Source organism: Egretta garzetta, unplaced genomic scaffold, assembly GCF_000687185.1.
Source record: "Egretta garzetta isolate BGI_Z169 unplaced genomic scaffold, ASM68718v1 scaffold373, whole genome shotgun sequence".
Taxonomy (NCBI): domain Eukaryota; kingdom Metazoa; phylum Chordata; class Aves; order Pelecaniformes; family Ardeidae; genus Egretta; species Egretta garzetta.
In genome coordinates this window covers 1,622,639-1,645,907 of record NW_009259184.1, presented here as the reverse complement: position 1 = coordinate 1,645,907, position 23,269 = coordinate 1,622,639, and the positions used below count along the sequence as shown (strand labels likewise).

The 23,269-nt window shown below is 39.2% G+C and overlaps 1 protein-coding gene across 3 annotated transcripts; it reads left to right on the top strand.

Annotated features, from left to right (window-relative positions):
- The first annotated feature begins 5,125 nt into the window (after positions 1-5,125).
- ZFX (zinc finger protein X-linked) lies at positions 5,126-23,252 on the top strand. Of its 3 annotated transcripts, none has more exons than XM_009635690.2 (7): positions 5,126-5,237; positions 5,700-6,266; positions 15,117-15,266; positions 15,464-15,607; positions 15,700-15,834; positions 18,393-18,533; positions 19,994-23,252. In XM_009635690.2, the coding sequence occupies exons 1-7, from the start codon at positions 5,177-5,179 to the stop codon at positions 21,178-21,180; spliced, it is 2,385 nt and encodes a 794-aa protein (XP_009633985.1). In that variant the 5' UTR covers positions 5,126-5,176; the 3' UTR covers positions 21,181-23,252. The 3 variants fall into 3 exon arrangements, with proteins under 3 accessions (XP_009633985.1, XP_035747165.1, XP_035747167.1); XM_035891274.1 differs by lacking the exon at positions 5,126-5,237 and adding an exon at positions 7,396-7,473 and having other exon boundaries at positions 6,181-6,266; XM_035891272.1 differs by lacking the exons at positions 15,117-15,266; positions 15,464-15,607; positions 15,700-15,834.
- The last annotated feature ends 17 nt before the right edge of the window (positions 23,253-23,269 follow it).

The following is a 23,269-nucleotide window of genomic DNA, read 5'->3' as shown; positions in this document are numbered from 1 at the left end:
CCGGGAATTCGGGCAGCGCCGGCTGCGCAGCGTTGGGAGGTTCGCCCTCAGCCTCCTTCGCCCAGCCGCCCCGCCAGGAGCTGGGTGCGGAGGCGCGGGGCCCCCTAACCCCCTTAGGGTCCCCCCTTCGTGCTGGCTTCTTCTCCCCTCTGGCGATCCTCTCTCTTGAAGAGGCCCCCAGCTGAGTGGAAAGTAGTTTCAGAGCGGCACCCGGGACCAGTTATTTCCCTAATTTAGGTTTCATTAAGAATTAGATTAGTTGTTGTCTGACGCACAACATCCCTCTGGAATCTGGAGAAAACCCATTTTTTTAACCAGGTTCTGTAAATACTCACACCACTGAACTACAACAAAGAGGAAAAGACTTGAGGTTTTTTTTATGAAATCGCAATGAAAACAGCAGTACTGATTCTGCCAAAACTGAGGGAGGTATATCAAGAAATAAACAGCTGATTACATTATCACATTTGTAACATTGTTTTTATTCTTCCATTTATTCACCTAGTAATCGTGGGGCTTATTTCCAAGATAAGAATTAGATGCTTTAGGAGTATTAATTTTTTTACCTTTCATGAGTGTGTGATTGAGGGCTTGTGTGTACATCACATTCTCCATAAGTGGGTCACGTAGGGAGAGTTGTGACGCTGCAGCAATGGTGTAGACTGAACCCACAGTCGTCTCATAACCACAGCGAAGCTTCGGGTAGCTCGGGGCTCTAACCCAATTGGGACATGCAAGGCGTGCTGCAATTTTTAATGTGATGTAGCAAGGCACGATGGGAACTCGATTATGGTTGTACACTTAAGTCATCTCAGCGTAGGTAGGAGCCGGGGCTTGGATGTGGGGAATTTTGCTGTTTATGCCTTGATTTTTCTGGGAAGGGTCAGAGTTTTGCTGCATGGGTATTTGGGTTATGCCCCTGACCCCAAATAAACAGAGGTACTGTTCTTTATTTCGGAATAGGCAAAGGGCTACCTTGCATGTTTCTTTTTCATAAGAATAGCTTTTCTAAGGTTTCCCCTTTTTTTCTTTTTCTCTTTTTTTTCCTTTTTTCCCATTTTCCCTTTTTTTGATGAGAGCAGAGGAACTGACAGTTTCTGTGACATATTAAAGCTCGCTCTTCTAAGAAACTCTATTTTTAAAGTTGTTCTCTCTTTAAAAGGTGATAGCTTGTCTATTTCTTTTTATTTCATCTTGATTACCTTGCTAGGCCTATTGAGTCAAGGATTTGTAATGTGGCAAGACTAGTCCACTGTCTGTATTGCTTCTCTTGACTGATCGTGCTCTGCTCAAGATCAGATTTACAGAAAATACCCATTTTTATTTTGGGAGGGTTTTTTTATTGCTAATAGCTTAACAGCGTTTCAGCCATTAGTATATGATTTTCTATCTGTCCTTCCACTTGAAAATATTGCCTTGACTTTCAAAAACCAAAGCCAGACAAGTCTCGGAATAAATAGGTAAAAATCAATTAGGTGCATTTCAGAGTTGTATTAAGTCTTGATCCACGTGAAGCTGACGTAGACCCAAGCCAAGTAAAAGATGTAGATATTTAGTTCTTTTCAGAGTTATAAAACCTGGGTTTATGTGCCTAGGCTTTTTCTGTTGTAGTGGTAGAAGAGCAGTTCCTGAATTACTGAGATTTGAACAAAGAACCACATAGAGCTGGGTGTTGGGAAGGAGTAAGTGTAGGGACATGGCTGGGCACCTGACTCTCTTTGAGAGTTCAGGTTCCTAAACCGGAACTGAAAATTGATTCTGTCTGCTTCTGTGCCAAAACCTGCTCCTGAGCTAAGCATCAGCTGGAATATTTTGAAAGAACTGAGAGAACTTTCTGCCCTTCTTGAAATCCTGCAGAAAAATGAACTGCTGGAATTGCTGCTTAGCCTTGTGGTACCACAGAGCTTAGGGTGCTTGCCAAGGAATTTGAAGGTATTTGGTGTGGTGCTCGCAAGAAGAAGCTCTGGTATTTCTTGTGTCGCAGAACAGTGCCTTCATCACAGAGCTGTTGGTTGGTACAGAACCATGTGGCATACCTTCCTTTGTGTGGCTGAATCTTGGGCTCCTGTGCTGGCCCACTGCTCAGAAGAGCAAGCGGCAAGAAACGCGGTATTTTCTCATCTTCTGGTTAGAATGCTCAAACCCTGAAACTATTTCAGGGAATTTTGCAGGATTTTTTTTTCCCCATCCATGAACAAATGCCTTGACACCTTTTTGGATGGCAGATTTTGATTTAGACACCTTTATCATTTTGGATAGTTTAGATAAATCCTGTTTTAGGTGCTGCATCCTCTTCCGGTACTCTTTCTGCAGAAAATTTCCATGGAGATGGGGTCTGTTCCCTAATGGAGCACTTTTAAAGTCTTTATGGCCCTGCTCAGGGATAAGAATTTCTGTGAATTTGTTGGCTGGGTCTGGGTGCAAAAATGCATTATGGGAAACCTTGCTTAGGAAGAAAGTCATTCAGTGAAAGGGTAGCGTTTTTTCTTCTTTGGAACAAGTATGGGACCATAAATCTGTGGCCTTTTTAAGACTCGGTCTTGAAAACCCATGTGCCTGGGAACTTCTTCAGTCAGCGTAGAACCTGAGCATAATACGTAGGTGAAAAGACCTCACCAATACAGAAGAGGCTACACTGTTTTGCACAGTATGCAATTGAAGGTCTGCTGGGCTGTCACTGCTGGTAGCAATGTCTTCATGAAACTGCATCATCATGACCACCGCAGAGACTCATTGGTTTTAGCATCTGTTGCCTGGAATCTGGGCAGCCGTGAGAGCAGCAGTGAAGAGAGAGCGTCAACAGGCTTGTTCTGGAAGCTGGGAAGTAGTGGTGGCAGCCTCTGGGTGTCATGGTTGAAGAGGACAGAAGGATGATGAAGGAGAGGCTCGCTCGTAGAGACAGTGAGGAATTTGGGGAGAGGATAGGATAGAGAAAGTACATGCATGAATCATAAGAAGTAGGAATTTGTGGTGGAGTGGTGGTCAGGTGGGTGATGAAAGCAGGAAGCGGGGAAAACGAATGCCAGTTCTTCCAGTAGCTAGTGGTGAACTGGCACTTCAAGCTGGTTGGGTCCCAGCTGATCAGAGGCTAAATATGTATGATAATGCAGTCCTCAAAAGCACAGGCAGAAACAGCGTCTTGACTTTTCCAAGAGAGCTGGACAGCAAGTGCTAGCTGCTTCTCTGTGTGTTGCCTGAGGAGAGAGGCAGTTTATTCCTGCCAACCCTGATGAAATGAGCGGTTGGAGAGGTAATGAACATAATACAGGTACAGGCACACTAGGAGTTGGGGAATATGCAACAGAAAAGACGAAATTAAACGCTGAAGACAACACAGAAAAGATGATGAGTAGGAAAGACATTTGTAATAGACTGCCTAAGTGTATACTGAATAGATGGAAGTAAACCAATTTGGGTATGAATAATTTTTGCTGAAATGACTGTATGAAACCTCGTTACTCTGTTCTTGTTTCTGTGGCATGGCAGAAGTTGATTGCCATTAGTCAAGCTATGTCTTGTGTCTGGAGCTGAGAAACGCTTTTCTTCTGCACTTGATTCTGAAAAAAGCATCTATGTGATGAGCTGTTCCTGTTAATAGTGGGTGCTTCTGACAGAAATGCTTGACAGAATAATTGTGAGGTGATTTATGTCCAGCTGGAAACCACAATGATTTGTTAGCACAGCTGTCTTTAAAATGTAGGGGCCTTCCAACTGAACATCACACAAATGTGGGGCCCCGTGGAAAATTATTAGACTGCTACTGCTTTTCCTCCAGTTCAGTTTCTGGCTATATTCTCCCTCAACTTGTAAAAATACATTTTCTCATACATAAATTAGGTGGTTAGCTGCAAAGAGTTGAGAAAAGTGGAGCTAGAAAAATGGTGAAGTCTAGGAAATACTTGCTACAGATTATGGTTGTATGTTCATGTTTTGGAGTAGTTGTTAATTTTTTCTTTTGCGTGGCAGTTTTCCCTGTGAAGACAATAAAGGTAAATGTTATGTGACATAATTCAGAAGAGTTACGATTCTTATGGAAACTTGGGGCACAGTCTTAATGTTTTCTCTGGGTCTTTTGTGAAAGTGTCGCAGGAATGGAGAGGTTTCTGCCTGTCGCTATGAAAAATGTTTGGAGGAAGGAGAATTGCATCTTCCACTTGTACAGAAACATGAGCAGAAACATGTAGCAACGTTCTGCTGCCTTGCGCTGGTTCTGTGCTTAGGAAGCTGGTTGGACTAAGTGCAAGGGAGTAGTACAGGTTTATGTTAGATCACATTTTACCCAGCTAGGTTTGCCTGTTCCTAATTGTAATGCACATATGTAAGCAGCAAAATTGAGATTGCAGTTTCAAATTTACTAAGTATTTTAACTTTATGGTCTTGTTTTGTTCTTTTGTTAAGAAGATTGAAATCTTAAGTTATTATTATGTGTTGATATTCCACTCAAAGAAATTTGGTAGAATGTGACATTTGGTAATTTTTGAGAACTGGTGATGTTTTTTAATACAAAAGCAAATACGTACTTTGTCTTGGGGCAGGAGTTTTTAAAATATTCACACATCTGGGTTTTGAGAACATACGGTCTTATGTTCTGGAAGCAGTTTACATTGATGATTTGAATTCCTGAAGTGACATAAGAGTAAATTCCTCCTGACTGCCCAAGTACGAATACAGGGACATCAAAAGCAGTGTGCATTTCAGATTAATAGCTGTCTACCTTTAATTTACCTTATTGAGCTTTTTTGATTTGACGGCGCTGTATTCCCCACCATCCAAAGAAGACTTGAGTGTGAACTTGCATAGGCTTTGTCTTAATTTTTTAATCTTTGTAAGATTATATGGAAATAATATTTTCATATCCCTTTATCAGCTGCTTCTGTGTGGAGCTGTGGGGTTTTGAGGAATGGACCTGGACTGTTGGAGCTTACACTCCTTTTATTCAGACCCTGGGTTTTTGGTGTTCTAGAGTAGTGTTTCTGGCATTCCAAACAGAGGTACCCTGAGTGAAATCTGGTTGGTCCATCTTAAAGTCAAGAGGTGTTACCTGTTAACTTCCACGCACCCCAAGTTTCTGCTTTTCAGTGCACAGGCAGAGGCAACCTTCATAACATAATACGAATTAAAATAACCTATCTTCTTTACCTTCTACAGACGCTGTGACTGATGAGAGTTAAAGGCCATGGATGAAGATGGGCTTGAATTGCAGCCACATGAGCCAAATGCATTTTTTGATCCAACAGGTCTGTCAGGAGATAATATGTAGATACGAGTGTTCACATTAGATGCTATTGGCTATTTGTCATTTATTTTGTGTTTGTTTAAGAGTGCTATGCTGCATCAATGTTTTTGTAGAGAGTAGTTGCTTTTGATTTTCGGTTGCTTTTATTACTCAGAGCAATATGAATGAGCTACTGTTCTGTCAAGTAAAAGTTGTTTGGATATTGGGGGAGAGTCTAAAAATTGGTAACCTTTTCCAGGAGAGAAATTGTTGTTCATCTCAGTTATTTTAGCACCTACTGAGGAATTGCTTTATCAGCTCCCTGTATATCTGCCTATCTTAATTGCTTATAGGCTATGATGCCTGTTTTATTAAATTGCAGCACAGTGTAGAAGTTGAAGTAAAATAGAAGTAATTTCATTTGTTAACCACTTAATCTGAATTAGTTTTACAATTTAACTGCTATTTTAATTATGTTTTTCAGGAGCTGATGCCGGACATATGGATGGAGATCAGATTGTTGTGGAAGTACAGGAAACAGTATTTGTTTCAGATGTAGTCGACTCAGACATAACCGTGCATAATTTTGTTCCTGATGATCCAGATTCTGTAGTAATCCAAGATGTCATTGAGGATGTTGTTATCGAGGATGTTCAGTGCCCAGATATTATGGAGGAGCCAGACGTATCTGAAACTGTCATTATTCCTGAACAAGTGCTGGACACAGACGTAGCTGAAGAGGTTTCTTTGGCTCATTGCACTGTCCCAGATGATGTTTTAGCTTCTGACATAACAGCAGAAGCAATGTCTATACCAGAACATGTACTGACAAGTGAGTCAATGCATGTACCTGAAGTTGGACATGTAGAACATGTAGTTCATGATAATGTTGAAGAAGCAGATATTGTCACTGATACTCTGGGAACAGATGTTGTTTCTGAAGAAGTCTTGGTGGCAGACTGTGCATCAGAGGCAGTGATCGATGCCAATGGAATCCCTGTGGAACATCAAGACGAGAAGGGCAACTGTGAAGATTACCTTATGATTTCCTGTAAGTGTCTGGGTAAAGCCATCGAAATTCTTATGATATGGGCCTGGGTGGTGCTTGATATATCCGAGGAAGGGCTTATGGCAGTACCAAAGCCAGATTTTCTGTATTGTTTAATGAAATGTAGATCTCACAAACATGTTCAAATGGGGGTGTTTTTAGGAACATGTACCAGCTAAAAATTCTGGTGAAGCTGATGGAGAGAACCACTGGCAAATGCATGTCTAACCAGACGTAAATTACTTCTGTAGCATTTTATAGCATTTGAACAAAACAGTAAGAATTCCAGTAAACTAAACGCTGTATACTTAGTAAGAACAAAAAGAAAATAAATGTGACATCATTTGAAAACACATGTATATGCAGGTTACTAAGATTACTGCCAAGACATTAAGAAAACAAATTATTTCATGGAAAAGGGAATGTAAGAAGACCTGTTTTTTCGAAGTCCAAGTGATGATTTGTTATCCTTGTCTTGTTTTTTGCTAAGCCCCCACCCCTTCCATCCCACTTATAGTTAGATATGGCAACAATATGGTTTTCTTTGCTGTTAGAATGTTTTTTCTTCTCTTGATTAAGCAAAAGACAGAGGTATACTGCTAACAAAAAGAGTAGCTATTGCTGCTCGTAGCTGGGAAGCAACCGTGAATATCTTAATCTCCCTTAGGAACAGTGGCACAATCCATTTGAATCTATTTGAAAAGACTTAAAAGTAGAGGGATGGAGAAAAACAGAGCATATCATCAGTCCTTTTTTCTACTGAGGATATCCATTTGTGCGAACTAGAGCTTACTCTAAGTATGCTACTGTATTATAATGCTTACTCAGTGCAGCACCTAGGAACATCAGAGTGTCACTGCTGAACATTTGTTTGTCGTAGAAATAGAAAAGCTTTGTTAGGCTGGTTTGTTTAATTGCCATTTTGGGCACTTCAGTTTCATCTAGCATTAAATGACTCCATTGATGAGGCATACTTCATGCTCTGCTTCAGTTACCCGTTTTTCTTTTTTTTTTACCTTTTTTTTTTTTTTTCACCTTTTTTTTTTCCTTTGGACACTTTTTTGAAATGTATAATAACTTGTTTTTTTATATTCTGTACTTACGGATTTTAATGTTGCTTCTCCTTACCTAGGATCACTGCATTTCTTAATTTATCATCTCTTGAGTTCCTTGAATAACCTTGTGCAGCCATGTTTTGAGTTTATATGAGGTACAGTTAATTCTCTATTATCTGGGAAAAAAATGAAATGGGATAATGCAAAATATGGATAACACAAAGTATTGTAAAATTAAGCTGCAAGATCACACTAAGGTGAAATACATCAAGGATGCTGCTCTCTGAAATAGTATTTATCCAAACTGACAAATGCACTCTGTACATTATGGTACAGATACAACTTTCTGACTCTGGACCCGAGTTAGGTCAGATGAAAGCAGCTTAAATGCTTCCGCACCCGCAGCATAGTTAGGCAACGAAGTGGATAATCCACCTATGGGTAATTGAGGCCTGACTCTGGTGGTGATCCTTACCTGCTTCTTACTGCTGACTGTAGCTCTTTTAAGATGCTGCTGCTCCTGTCTCTTGTTTGCCCTTCCCCGCAGGGTGCCATCCTGCAGCATGGGCAGCAGTGAGGCCTCTGAGGCTGCTGTAGTAGGAACACTTTGCAAACTGTGTCTATGTAAATTCAAGCGAGAGGGGTGGGTAGATAATGTATCCCATTCAACCATTGCCAGTGGCTGAATGAGGACAGAATGTCTTGGTAGGTGCCGTATTGCATGATCCCTAAAATACTCACCCAGCTAGGAAATCTTCTGAGATGTACTGCTCATCAACAGGTGGTAACTGGCAGAAAACACAGGAATTTAATTGTTCAGTTGTGCTGGGATATTCTCCATTTCCAGTTACGTGTTTCTGCAGTTTCATACTCTAATATTAAACGTCTCTTGATAGTCTTGCCATGTACTTTGTTTAGATTCAGAACCTTAAATAAGCCAGCATTTAAAACAACCGTTACGCTACAAAACATGCATCCTTTCTATTTGTGTTTCAAAAGTTAAGTTCGTTTTAAAGGGAAGTTCCCTATTGCCACCTACTGTGTTTAAAGCTTGCATAACAAGTTCTTCTGGTTGTGAAGTCAGAGTCTAGTGCTTTTCCGTCAAGTAAACGCTATCTTGCCAAATAGTCTCTTTGTTGTATGGAAAACATTGTTTCTATTAACCCCCCTCCCTTTTTTGTTGCATTGGCAGTATATGTATTTATTGATCTGTTGACTGTCTCAGTTCTTTAGTTGAACTTAGTATTAGATGGGTTTTTAAAAGGTAGTAAGATGAGCCTAGTTTTTGTTTTTTCATCCCAACCTGTAAATTTGTGCTCGATTCTGGCACACCTCCCTGAACTGCTGGGACAGGTGTTGGAATGTGATTTTGTCTGCCATTACAGTAGCCAAATGTAGTCACTTCCCAGATTTGGGAGGTAGACTGTGTTCTCCAGGATGCTTTTGCTTGTCCTCTTTTATCTAAGTCACTTGCAAAGCAGGGGATGACACTTAGCATTCTTTCTGTTGTAGGTTTGCCAGTCTCTATTCTTCAGTGGAAGTTACTGACAAAATCTTTTTGCTATCTTCTTCCTATCTGGTGGCTCTCTTTAAGTGTTTCCATTTTTGTTCCTGATGAACTGAGTCTACATAGATTTTCTTAAAATAAGATAATTTTCTTGGTTTTGTCCTGAAAATACCTGTTTTGAAATGACTAACCTATGTGTACTTTTTAAAATGTTTTTTTTTCTACCTTCTTTCTTGGTTTCCACCTGGTTTGTCTTTTCAAGGAGTGCAGTCCCTGTGGGTTTCATTCTTTGACTTTGCTTCAGTAAACTCAGTATTTGAATATTTCTGTTCCTATTTAGATTTAATTTAGCTTTTGCATTGATAATGCCTTTGGGTTTTTTTTTTAATTTCCAAGATAATGTTTCTTGGCACACCTTGTATTATCACTTACCTTTTGATGTACTCACCTTTTTTCTTGGATACTTTGTCTTTGCCCTCAAGCTTCATTTTTGGTCCGTGGTAGATTTGGGGCACTTAAGCAGAGCAGAATCAGATACTCATTCAAAGAATGCACACTGCTACTAGTTAGTAGCTTGAAAAGGATTCAAGGCAGTTTGATAAATCAGTTTTTCTTTCAAATATGCCGTAACAAGCCAGTTGATGAGTTTGGTCAGGAAAGGATAAACTGTGTTCTGGCTCACACTGGTACTAATTAGTTGGTAGCAAATTTTAAGGCTTGGAACATCGTTTCTCTGTAAGTGAAACAGTAGTGATAGGATTAGCTAGTGTTTGTCAAAACAACAAATCCCCCCCTACCGTATGGCCTCACACCTGGCCATAAGGTGTAAATTAAGATTTTTGCTTGTCTGATTTTGTTCGATTTGGCAAAGTAAGATACATCCTCTGGCATGAACTCATTCCATAAGACAAAGTTGTACTCTGATATACTCATATTTAATTGCAGGAAAAATGGTGAGGCACAAAGAAGGTTTGACAGAGGGAGTCTGGAGAGAGGGAAGGATAGCCTCACAAAATTTAAGCTGCAGTTTTAGGAAGTTACATGATGTTTGCAAATACAGGGGCTATGTTACCTCCATCCATATCCTTTACTTTGCTCTGAGTTAGACATGTCTTCTGTTTGTTGTATGTGAACTAACACTTTTCATTACAGGAGTCAGAACCCAGGGTACTCAGAGAGACAATAATGCTTGAATCTTTCATAGGTCTAGGTGAAACCTATCTTTTCTCATCCTTGTTAGATGTTAAATTGAAAGAAATGGATCTAATCAACACAGCCATACAGTTCGTGCCTTCATTAGGGCCATCCAGTAGACTTCTAGTCAAGAAAACAAAATGCTTTTACTTGCTTTTTCAGCATGAATAAGTACGTTCCTCTTTTTTCCCTGGAGGTTCTTAAAGATGCAGGAAATTATGTTTTTCTTTTTGTGAGGTAGAGCTTGTTGCCATGCTTCTGCCTGACACTGGAATGGCACCAACAGTTGTTGCAGCCGAGACTGCTCAGGAGGTCACTGTGAGAGGGGAGGGAGATGAGTTCCTGTGGGCTAAGTGATGCCTCAGAGCTTAGTCTGATTTGTGTGCTGGGGAGAGCAGGATGAGAAGGACAAGTGTAGATACCAGTTTGGAGCTTAGGAAGTTCTCCTCTGCTCGTTTGCTGCCCTGAGGGGAGCTTGAGATGCATAGGGTATACTGTTGCTCATGTGTAATGGCAATGGCATTAAAATGGAACAGATTTCTATTTTCTCACAGGTTAGGAAACCTGCTTTGCCATTTAAAAAATAACCGGATGGTAAAAACAACTTCTTCAGTGGACTAGGAATTCTCTGCTATCAAGCGAAGTACAAGTAAAATGTTTCTATGACAGAAAACTGAGCAAAGTCTGTCTGGGGAATACAGTGTGCTTTTAATCTATTTTAGAGAAAACAGAATAGGTAACAGCGGCCTTTTTCATTAAGAATAGTTAAATAGGGTTATTTGTTTTGTAAGCAGGCAAGTATCCCATGATACGCATTTTTGTAGTAGCGCAGAGAATCATTTGAGAACATGAAGGCTGACAAAATAGATGATTCTCATCTAATTGCTCCATAGACAGATTCCAAGATCTGTTAAACTGGTGTAGAGACAGGCTTTTTCTTAAGAGTGTTTGTAAGCATTGTTTCGGTGTGTTACTTAGCAATGAGCAGTATGTACTTGAAAAAGATGGAAGGTGTCTTAGTGCTTAAGTGAATTTTACCTTTTACAGTCCTTTTATTTTCCTCATCAATCCCACATAGAGGAGAAATGGTAGCAAAGAATAAATGTAGAAGCCTATGGAAACCATTAAAAAATAAAGGCAGTTACTGATATTTGCATTTTTCTAGTTAAAAGACTGCAAGCCTGTATCTGCTGATCCATTAAATATTGGATATAAACAGCTAAAACCAACTTACTGGGCAAAGTGTACGTGTCATGGTTAAAGAAAAGATGTACCATTTAAGCCAATGCAGTATGTAGGATCTTGGGCTAGCATTTATGCTCCTATGTGGGGAAACTGGCCTCAGCTGGGTTTTAAATATTGTTTTTATTATCAATGCCTGTTTCTGTCCCCAAAATGTCATTAGGCATATTTTAATAGGAGGGCAAAGATATAGGAGACAATTATTGGTTGGACATTATAGTTATGGCATTATGTGATTTTTTTAATTAGATGTAATATTTTCCAGGAGACAAATGCTGTTGTCATGATAGAACACATATTAAGCAAACAATCTGTTATTAATGTTGCTGCATCTTTTATTTCTTCGTTTTTTTCTTCATTCCTTTTTTTAAATGTTGGTCACTTTTTGCTGATTTCCTTGTAATGTAAATCATAACTAGACAGGCTTTAAATATTGCACATCTTCCATGTTGTGTGACACCTTTCTCACCTCTCTGCTTTTAATAAAAATTCAAGCATTATCTTTATATGGAAGCAATTACTGCAACATTGGAGAAGTGCATACATTTTTTAGTTATTTCTTGCAGCTCATAATATGTAAAGAGCAGGCTCCTCTAGTCAGTGAAGTCTGTGAAGAACATCAGCAAACTAACCATAGAATGCATTCTTGAGGTTTACTTGACATAAAATAATTTGTCTCTAATAATTGTTCTCTTTTTTTTTTTTTAACTTGGAGAATTAGTCTGAATCTGCTTGTTTACTTAAATAAGGCTCCCAGCTAGTAGAGAGGGAAAAAAAAAATCATACATTTAAATTTTTTAGTGTTCAGTTAATATCTAATTAAATGGAGACACAATGCTAGACTGAACCTTTATCTAGCATGTGACTTGTGATTAGTAACTGCCTAGCATCTCTACTTGAAAGGAAGTGGTCTCTTATAAGCTTAACTAATACTTTTAAGTACTTTTGGTTGGGGTTTTTTTGTAATTTCAAAGAGCAGCAGTGTGAGAGGTCAGTCATGCATGGTATTTGTGGGATCGCTTGATGGGCTGTGAATTTGGATGAAAAATTCAAACATCATCAGAGTTCCAACTTCAAACATTGATCAGTCAAGTATTTATGAATATCATTTTCTCTTGATTGTGAGACTGAGATACATGGAGAATGCAGAAACACAGGGAAAGTGTTAAACAGAAATCAAATTTCATAAATGCTGCCAGAGCGTCAGTGACTCAGTACAGATAAATGCTTATGTAGCCATAGGACAAAATACCATGAAAATGGTGCTTTGTGTGACAGATAGCCATTCTCTTCCACCTTGTTTGTTTTTCTGATTTTTATCCTTTCTTCTACCTCTTTCTTTCCACCCTACTTTTCTTCCTGTTACCTGTTTGCTACTATGCTGCAAATACTATTTACTTTTGAAGCCCTTTAGGGACTTCAGGTTTTCAAGTATTACCACCTGTCAAGAGTGGATTTTTTTTCCTTTGGATGAGAAAAGTTGGCCTAATATTCCTACACATCAATTTCCTTACAGTTAAATGCTGCTGTTGAAAAATATTTAAACCAGTTGTTACATTTTGAAAACACTGTTGAATATAGAGGGAAATCAGGGATAAACAAACTCTAAATGATATAACAATTTTTTAAAAACCATGTTTAAAGGATGACTTTGAACCTTAGAGAATTTATTTCGAAGAGTAAATGGAGCATATTTTTAAGGTCTGCAATTCTTTTGTTGTGTGAATGTTATCAATGGATACTTCCACGTATGTATGGAAGTAAAAAAAAAATTTGTTTTGGTGAAAAGAAACCAGCCTGTTTCACATAGTTCACGTAGGTTTGTTTTCTCTTTGATTGCTTCAGCCATTATTTTCCTTCCTTGAGTATGTTCCAGCATCAGTTGAGCTTGGTGGCAGACTTCCCCTTTGGCTTCAGCAGTGTAAAATCAGTCTACGCTGATTTGAAAGCCTTCCAAGTACACGTGCGTGACACTGGAAACAGCCAAGTTAAAGGAGAACAACTACATAAATCTAGTGTAGGAACGAAAGCAAGTTTTCTTTTTGTCACAGTTCCAGTGACGTTTGGTGTTTCATGCCTATGCCAAAGAATTTATGAAAGTCTGCTCAATAACTGAATATATGTATTGTGGAGCTATGTTGTTAACATGATTCAAAAGAACATCTTAAGGTTTTTATTTTTTAAATGCTTTGGGGTTTCAGCTACAAGGTGTTATGTTGTCCCGTGGCACAGAGTCATTTTTTCAACATCATACTGCTTGAAACATTCTGTATGGTGGCCATTGATCATGAACTTGCCATAAGAGTATGTAACCTTTTTTTCTGCTGCTCTTTCAGTGAGAGATATAGTTTATTTTAGTGCTTCATAATTTAATGTTATTCATATTTCTTTGTGAATAGTGATGCCTGGTTGAGAAAGTGTACTTAAAGACTCTTCTGTTTGATACATGAGACACAACATGTGCTAGTTTTTCTAATTTAAAGGCTAATTTATTGACTTCATGGCAGGAAAATAGTAATAATGTTTTGAGCTTTTTTTTTTAAGTAGATCTTAAAGTAAATGAAAGAGTTGCAGTTACTGAGTAGTAAAACTATGTTTTAGTTATGAGGGTGGTTTAATGAGTGCCAGTAAAATGAGAATACTTTACCAAGTATTTTGCATGTACTAGGTATGGTAGTTGAAAATTCTACAGCATTTGTGTGATGGTTCTTACACTTCCTTTAGTATAAATTTCATGTCTTGTTGTCATGAGTTGAAGTTATGCATGGCTCTCAGGGAGCCATGTCTGCCTCCAAAAGTAACTTTATCAGCAATAAAGTCACAAATTAAAAAGTATGCCATCATGTTAAGAATTCTTAAATAATCTCAACTCTTGAGAAACTTCTGAGGCTTCTGCAATTGGGAGATTCTCAAAGGTCTTGAGATGCTGGATTTGATTTTTGTGTATTTAGTATTTATTTCTTGAAAACCCATGCTTAGTAAAGTAATGTGGGGGGGTGTGCGTGCCTATGTAGAGTATGTCTTAAAAAAAGTGTGTTCCTCATGAAGCTGGCTGTTAGCTGTGCTTATGTGGAAGACCTAGGCAAGTTACGGCAATTCAAACTGAAGCATGGTGTTGGTGCACTTCTGGAAGGAGGAGAGCAAAATTGGAAACAATGGTAAGGAGAGTATATAGGGCTACAGCATAATATCCAGTGCAAGTCCCTTTCAGTAAGGGCACCGTGAACAATTAGTTGAGTAAGTTCACCGGTGCTGTAGCGTCAGGGCAGTGCTTTGACACTGTGCTCGATCCTTCAGCTGTTGAGCAGATGAGAAAAGTGGAGGGTTTTCTTCCTGTAGTTTTCATTTAGATTTCCTCTCTAGTCAGCTGAAGAAGCATCAATAACACCGCTTTGCTAAGAACCAGGTCTGACTGGCTTGCATTAGAGACAGGGTTGAGCAACAGATAGTGCTCTTGAAAAAAACAATTAATAGCTTATTAGTTGTGAAGGAGAAAGCAATTAAAACTGAGACTAAGTGAAATTATGCCACAGAGTAAGTACTAGTGTGCAGTTTCTTCCTACCATCATCTTGCTGCAGATCACTGTTTCCCTATTAGCATTGCCTGGTGTGGTGCTCATGCTTCTAGTCATATCACTGCAGCACTATTGCACTTCCCTCTTAACTAGAAGACACAGCTTGAGTTTGTCTGTGTTTATTATGGTTTTCAAGGATATGAAAAAAAATATTTATGGGTAGGTTCTTTATCACAACATAATTTTAAACTGCTTCCAAATTTGAGTAATAAAGTAATAAAGTCTTTCATGTATGTCTGTCTGTATGCAACTGGATAATTGTAATAACTTGTTTTTGTAGTGGATGATGCTGGTAAAATAGAACACGAAGGTTCTGCTGAAATTACCATGGAAGCAGAGTCAGAAAGTGGCTCTTGTAAAGTGGATGGCATTTGTCCAGAAGTCATCAAGGTCTATATATTCAAAGCAGATCCGGGAGAAGATGATTTAGGTAAAATGAACTCATTTTAGAATACTCCAACCTGACATTTGAAATTTTGCATAATTAGAGACTGTGGTTTCTCTCAAGTCATCTGTAAAGAGATGTGGGACTAATGTCAAAGAGTAACAAACTTTCAGTTTCTTTGGTTTAGCATAGAATTTGAACAAAGTGTGTTTAAAATACTTTGCTCTGGTCTTCCTAATTAGGGGGCACAGTAGACATTGTGGAGAGCGAGCCAGAGAATGACCACGCAGTTGGATTACTTGATCAAAATAGCAGTATTCGTATTCCAAGGGAGAAAATGGTTTACATGACTGTAAATGATTCTCAGCATGAAGATGAAGACTTAAGTAAGTAGGTGGCTTTCATTTGGGAACAGGGATTTTCACTTTCAACAGTGCAGTGTTCCTATTAATTTTTTCTTGACTTCTTTTTCTCTTAGATGTTGCAGAAATAGCTGATGAGGTTTATATGGAAGTGATTGTAGGAGAGGAGGATGCAGCTGTGGCCCATGAACAGCAAATTGATGACACTGAAATTAAAACTTTCATGCCCATAGCTTGGGCAGCAGCTTATGGTAGGTAATACTCAAAGAATTCTTCCTGGTCAAACGGTCTATAGCAGAATGTTGGGGGTTGTTTTTTGGAGGGTAGTGGAGTATTTGTACTTTTGTGTTTGTTTTTGAAGTTTTATTTTAAGAATGGTTTCTTGGCATAATGAGCCTTAAAATTAAAAAGAGAAGAAGAGAGAAGCTGTAAGGCAGGCTGCTTCTTAATCCTATTTTAACAGGCATTTTCCTTCATATTTTCATGATATAGAGGGGGAGGTACATGAGCTTTCAGCTGAAAAATTGCATCTCAAGAACATCTGTCCTTCACAGTTTTAGGACACAGTAAGAGCTGGCTTGGGAATAGACCTGAGTATTTTTATTTTGGGGGGGGGAAAAAAAAGCAGATGGGAATATGTAAGATTCAGTGTAACAGTGAAAAGCAACACTGACCTCTAGCTTGACTTAAATGCTTTCTAGAAGGAACATACAAAATATGTGATTTCACTAATGGAAATAATTAATTGATTAATGAAAAAGAAGCTGGAGGGAGCCATGTTAAAATTATAGCAGAACCTTGAGAATATTTCCAGCATGCAGAACCATGTTTTTTGAGCATTAGTATCTGAGCACGAACTGGTGTGCAGACTGATTTCCGAAACTTAGGTAGGCTGATAGACCAAAATCTTGTTTTAGGAATGTTTCTGTATTGCCCCATTCTTCTTCTAAATGTAGTTTGAGTAAACAAAACAGAAGAAACAGTGGGGTAGAGGACAAAACTTAGGTTATATGTCTGCATGATGTGGATTGTGGTGATGGTGCCAGCAAACATATGGCCGGGATGTTCCGAGAATGCGATGGGGGCTGTAAACACAGACGTTAAGTCAAGGGAGGGCAAGATCTCAGGGAGCAGTGTGTTAAAAGTTGCTTAGGAGATGGGTGGTAGTGCACCCAGAGCCTTATCTTTGGCTGTATATTGGTGAGCACAGTTTCAGTGAAGAGAAAAGGAGAGAAGCCAGATTGAGTGGGAATTAAAAATTAAGTGAACTCGAAACAATAGTTGTAGACTGAGCATTCAGTGATTTTGGAGGAGGAGAAAATTGAGCAGAGTGTATTAAGGACAGAGAGGTGGAGTTGAAAGGAGATTATAAGAATGTGGGAAACAGTGGAGTCATTGCATTGTCAGCAGTAAGCAACCTAACATGCAAGGTGAGAGGTGGTGGGGAAGGGAAGAAATAATGAAACAGAAAGGTGTGAAAATAGCAGAGGTTTGTCATCTGCACTTCTCAGAACTCTTCTCCACTTAAAGAGGGTTTAAGAACTGATAACAATGGCATCTTAAAATGTTAAATGTGTTCTGTTGCTTTATTGTAGCTAAACCCCAGTCCCACTGTGCTTTACATTCCAGAAAGTTTTTACAATTTTATTCTAGTATTAGAAAATGTTTGGGGCTTGTTTTATGTAATACTCTAGAAGGACTCTTCCCTTACTTGTTACAAACCTTCTACGTGTAAGATGTGAACTGGGCTTTTGTTTTCAGCGTTTGTCACTTGCCACATTTGCTGTTCAGCACTTGAGCTAGCATATAGATCAGAATCTTCAGGCTCTGCACATGCCTGTTCCTGGCTCTTGAGTTTTCTTACATTAATCACAAATATTCATTCTCAGCACTCTGCAAAGGGAACAGCTATTGAGCATCTTGCACTTTCTTCCGCTTCAGTCTTCCTGGTTTATTTGTGTGCTTTGCTTTCACTAGGAACTGTTGCCTTCCATTGATGCAAGTAAATACTTAACTACAAAATTTGTTATTAAAATTTTCTTACGCCCTTAAATCAGCAATGTTAAACTGATTGCCAATAGATACTTTCCTAAATATATAGAAATATTTACTTGTAATTTTCATGTTTGTTTTAGATCCAGTGATACCATTTGTGTATTAAACACAAAGCTCTGTGAGGCAAAATTTGTTTCCTTCTTTCTATTATACAATACTGAGCATGCTCTTTGTTCCCAGTAGAAAGAATTTGTAAGTGTTAAAGCATCAGGTGTGCAAATAGTAAGTAGTGTACTTTATGTGCAAGTTTATGGGCTGTTCAGAACGATCCGCTGATCGCAGTTCCGGTTCTGAAACTCGGTGTGCAAGAAGCTTCAGTCAGGTGAATTCGGGTGTCCAGAAGTGAATGGGAGCTCACACATGAATGTATTTCAGGACTGAGAAGAAAACAGGGCACAGTAAATACTGTGACATGCTATTGTTTACTGATGTTAAACATTTGGGGCATAATTAGCAATCAAAGAAATCCAAGAAATACTGCATTTAAAGGAGTACTCTTTGTGACATGGAAAAGCATTAATTCCTGTAAATTGTGTACTCCTGTAAAATGAGTTTAACAAAGCAAGTGCTTCCAGGTTCATAATACCAAACATAATACATACAGAGGAGTTTTTCAGCTCATCCTGTACATTATTATGGTTTGATTAAATGTCCAGTAATAGTTTATAATTTCTTTTGTTATCATCGTAGAGTTTGTTGCTCGAATATTCTGTAGAGTGATGGCAGGAGGTAACTTTTTAACTTATCTTGTTAGGTAATAATAACGATGGCATTGAAAGTCGGAATGGCACTGCAAGTGCTCTTTTGCACATAGATGAGTCAGCTGGACTTGGGAGACTGGCTAAGCAAAAACCAAAGAAAAAAAGGAGACCCGAGTCTAGGCAGTATCAAACAGGTGAGTATCTGGTGGCTGGCTGTACTCTCACTCCTCTAGGCACTTATCTATAAGCAGATGTACTTTGCTGCTAGGGTGTGCAAGAAACAGGGATTATTTGGGGAATTATTTTGTCGACAACACTTCTACATCATATATGAGTGCACATTTGACTTTGAAGTTTTTAAATACATAGCTCGTTTGGATTGGGAGGGGGTGTCTTAAAGGAAACCTTTCTCTGACACAGAAAAACACAGTGTCATAGCAAAAGGTTAAAAACCTATATACTTAACCTGCCACAGCAATTTTAATGTTTAATGTAACTTTTTTAAAGGTTCTGTAATAGCACTTTTTAAAAACCCTTTTTCTCTTTATTGAAAATATATAGAAGAATACATTTCATTGTATCAGCCCAATAAGTAACTGGAAAATCTGAATGTTATATGTTACAGTAGGTAGTGTAGCTTCTGTACCCTTCTCTGTTTTAATTGTGAAGTAAATGGCCTTGATGTTCATACCAATGTTCTTACTTGCATCTGTAAGAACAGATACACTGTTTTGGTATTATTTGATTTCTGCTGTTACGGCGTTATGGTCTGAATGATTTATTTGGTCTGATGAAAGAGCACACGACTCTTTTCTTTAGTAGCCTTGCCTTAAATGATACTATAAGTTTCCTTCCAAATTGTGACTTAACTGTAGGAGTTCTGTTTTGTCTAGCGCTGAATTAGTAAAACAGGCAAATTTTAATCTCCAAGTTTGCTTTTTCTATTTCCAGCTACCTAGTCAGTTCTCCTTCTAAAACATTTTTGGAAAAGAGAGCTTTTTAGCAGGCCTAGACAAATTCAGAGTAAACAAATCAGGCTGACGGATGAGCGGAAACAAGTTCCAAAGCTTTGAGGTGTCTGTATGTGAAATGTATTCTCATTGATTCCTCCTTGATACCTCTTCAGATTGTAACTGTGACAGATGGCACAAGAAGGAGGTGTTAGTTTGGGGACATGTGAATTGTAGTCAGTGGTAGGTGATTAAACTGCCAGATCAAACTTTTATCTACAGATTCGTGGAAAGTCAAAGAAGATCATGTGCTATGCGCTTACTATGTAATGCTCGGGTTTAACAAGTTGGTTGCTGTTCTTTGCACCAGTATCGGTTTCTACATGTATTTAATGTGTGAAGTCGGTCAGAATTCTTCAGAGTAGAATTATTTGAGGTGGAGAACAGCTGGGTGATGCTTTGGATGTCTGCATAAAAAAGCCAGTACTTCCTTTCTCCTGATAATAATCATAATAATGAATGAAGGTGGTCATCCCCTCAGTTTCTGCTACCTAACCCAGTAACAAGCTTGTTTATTATATGGTATAGGGTATGTGTCTGATCTTATGTAACAGTTCAGCTTACTGTTAAGGTTGAAATACGACATTTATTGAAGTGCAATATTGTTGTATAATATTGAGGAAGGGTTTTTTGTTGTTTTTCAGCAATAATCATTGGCCCTGATGGTCATCCGTTGACAGTCTACCCCTGCATGATTTGCGGAAAGAAATTTAAATCTAGAGGTTTCTTGAAAAGGCACATGAAAAACCACCCAGAGCACCTTCTTACTAAGAAGAAATACAGATGCACAGACTGTGATTACACTACGAATAAAAAAATAAGTTTACATAACCACTTGGAGAGTCATAAGCTGACCAACAAAACAGAAAAGCTTATTGAGTGCGATGAGTGTGGGAAAAGCTTCTCTCATGCGGGAACTTTATTTACTCACAAGATGGTGCACAGGGACAAAGGAGTTAATAAAATGCACAAGTGCAAATTCTGCGATTACGAGACAGCAGAACAAGGATTACTGAGTCATCACCTTTTAGCTGTCCACAGCAAGAACTTTCCTCATATTTGCGTGGAGTGTGGCAAAGGATTTCGCCATCCGTCAGAGCTCAAGAAGCACATGCGAATCCACACTGGTGAAAAACCGTACCAGTGCCAATATTGCGAATACCGATCTGCCGACTCTTCTAACTTGAAAACTCACGTAAAGACTAAACACAGTAAGGAAACGCCATTCAAGTGCGATATTTGTTTCCAGACTTTTTCAGATACCAAAGAGCTACAGCAGCATACGCTTATGCATCAAGAAAGTAAAACACATCAGTGTTTGCATTGTGACCACAAGAGCTCAAACTCGAGTGATCTGAAACGACACATAATTTCAGTCCACACAAAAGACTACCCCCATAAGTGTGATATGTGCGATAAAGGCTTCCACAGGCCTTCGGAACTGAAAAAACACGTGGCGGCTCACAAGGGTAAAAAATTGCACCAGTGCAGACATTGTGACTTTAAGATTGCAGATCCGTTCATTCTGAGTCGCCACATACTCTCAGTTCACACAAAGGATCTTCCGTTCAGGTGCAAGAGATGTAGGAAGGGCTTTAGGCAACAGAACGAGCTGAAAAAACACATGAAAACACACAGTGGCAGGAAGGTTTATCAGTGTGAGTACTGTGAGTATAGCACTACAGACGCCTCAGGCTTCAAACGGCATGTTATTTCCATTCATACAAAAGACTACCCTCACCGTTGTGAGTATTGCAAGAAAGGTTTCCGAAGGCCTTCAGAGAAGAACCAGCACATTATGCGGCATCATAAAGATGTTGGGCTGCCTTAGAGTCTCTTTCACAGACTTACGGCTGGAATTGTAAAGGAATTTTGCCTTTCGGGCAGTTAGCTTATTTTAAAGCCAATCACCTGCGATCACACACAAAAAAAAACCAACAAAAAAACCATACTGTGCATTTGATTTGTTGCTGTATAAAAATAGGATTATTGCTTCTAGTTGACTTTTATACCTTTTGTTCAATAGCGTGTTCTGAATTCTATTCAGTTTGTTTAATAAATGAAGAAAAGATGGCAACAATAAAGTTGCATTTAATAAAGTAAACCCTGTCTCTTACTGAATTTTTCAACCGTAATAGTTTATTTAAGTATATTTATCTTACTGACCTCGTTGATACTCACAGTGTCCATGTTAATGCAGTTTTGTCGTGAATTTTAAAAAATATGAAATTTCTCTTGATAAAATTGTCAGAGGTGTGTATAAAATGGGGAATTGTGATGCTGAAGGTGAAGTCACCAGGGCCCACCTGATTGTCTTGTTTTGACTATATAGACTTTGTGGCAGGTGAACTATTTTCCATTTGAGGTGTTACACAGCTAACTTTATTGCGGAAAACTATTCTGCGTTTTAATTCAGGTTTCAGAGATAAAACATTTTAAAAGTGGTTTGGGGCATTTGTTACCTTTCTCTGGCGGATTTAAAAGTATGCTGAAATATTACGTTTATTGTTCTGTGCTTCTTTGTCTTTGAAAGGTTTTGCCTGTTACAGGATGAGCTGGGTTTTTTCAATTTACTGCTGTCTTAATGTTGGAGACATAAAACACTGCTGTTCCGTTTGCAGAGTTAATAGATCACAACTGTCTGTACGTGCCGGTCAACATACCTCAGACTTAATGCTTTTATGTATATTAGTGTTTCTTTGAAAGAGCAGTTTGTGGTTCAAGTCACATTGTTACTGTGAGTTGGTTTAGAATAAAATTTAAGACCGAGAGGTGCCTCGATTTTGGAAGGGAGATATTTACAGTGAGAGCTTCAGAGGGGGATGGAGCGGAGCAGACGTGTTCATAAGGAGTAGAGATGTTTTGATGCAGAGAACCTCAGTAAGAAAAGTAACCTACGATAGTAACAGGACTGTTTCTAAATTGAATGTTTTTCTTAAGCCATCGGCAGCTGTGTTAGCTGCTGTTTATTAATTAGTACAGTATCCAGAATTAACCCAGTTCTTTTAATCTGTTTATAAACAGCTGGGAGAACATGACAATGATTATATGCAATTTTGCCACCTGAAGACTATTACAAGGTAGCGCCGTATCATTTGCTAACTGCAGCGTAAATGTACCAAGCGCGAAGTCACGTATGTACCTTAACAGCAACTGTGGAGCAAAAAACCCAAACCGCTTAATTACATGCCAGGTTTTAGGACCCGCTCCCATTGCTCAGATTCCTGCCGAAGCCACTGGCTGACAATGGGCTGCAGGATTCGGACCCGGCTGCCTGCCAGCCTGGGATAGATTTGTAACCAACAATTTGCTAATGGAAAAGGTTCGGAGCCTGGCCCGGTGTGGCCTCTTGTTTCTAGGCAGGCCAGCGTCCTATTGAAATTGAACAGGAATTCTAGGGATGATGTCAGGTTTGGGGTGATACAGGGACAAAGGTTTCCTTCCAGAGGCGCATCTTCTGAGCCTTCTGCATTTTGTTGTGTTACCCAGCCCTGCTCCTACTGCTCAGCCCTTCTGTTCCACTGTAAGCCAAAATGCTCCTCATGTTTAATTTGCAGTTCAGGAGAGTCAAATGCCATGTCACTACCTTCCTTGCGTAATGTTTGGGTTGTTTGGTTTTTTTTATTTTATTTTGATGCCCGCTTGACAGCGCCCCCAGGCTTGTCCAGTGTGCTCTTGTGTAATCGTGCTGCTGACGGGCCGTGAACCTGGCGTGCGTAATACCTCGGTGTGCTGCACCGTGCCTTCGCTGAAATCCCCGGGGAAGTCAGTGGATTTCCTGCATGGCCGTAGCTGTTTCTCTGTTGCCTACTGATTGCCAAATCAGACGCAGTAAAGCCCAGTAGAGATTTTCCATCCGCATCTTGCAGAGTGCCCTCCTGCAACTTTTTCCCCCCCCCCCCCCTTTTGCTCCACTCTCT

Coding starts and splice junctions, on each gene's coding strand:
- ZFX (XM_009635690.2), top strand. CDS start 5,177: ATGGATGAAGATGGGCTTGAATTGCAGCCACATGAGCCAAATGCATTT. Junction 15,835..18,392: donor AGCTTGGGCAGCAGCTTATG/GTAGGTAATACT, acceptor TTATCTTGTTAG/GTAATAATAACGATGGCATT. Junction 18,534..19,993: donor GTCTAGGCAGTATCAAACAG/GTGAGTATCTGG, acceptor GTTGTTTTTCAG/CAATAATCATTGGCCCTGAT.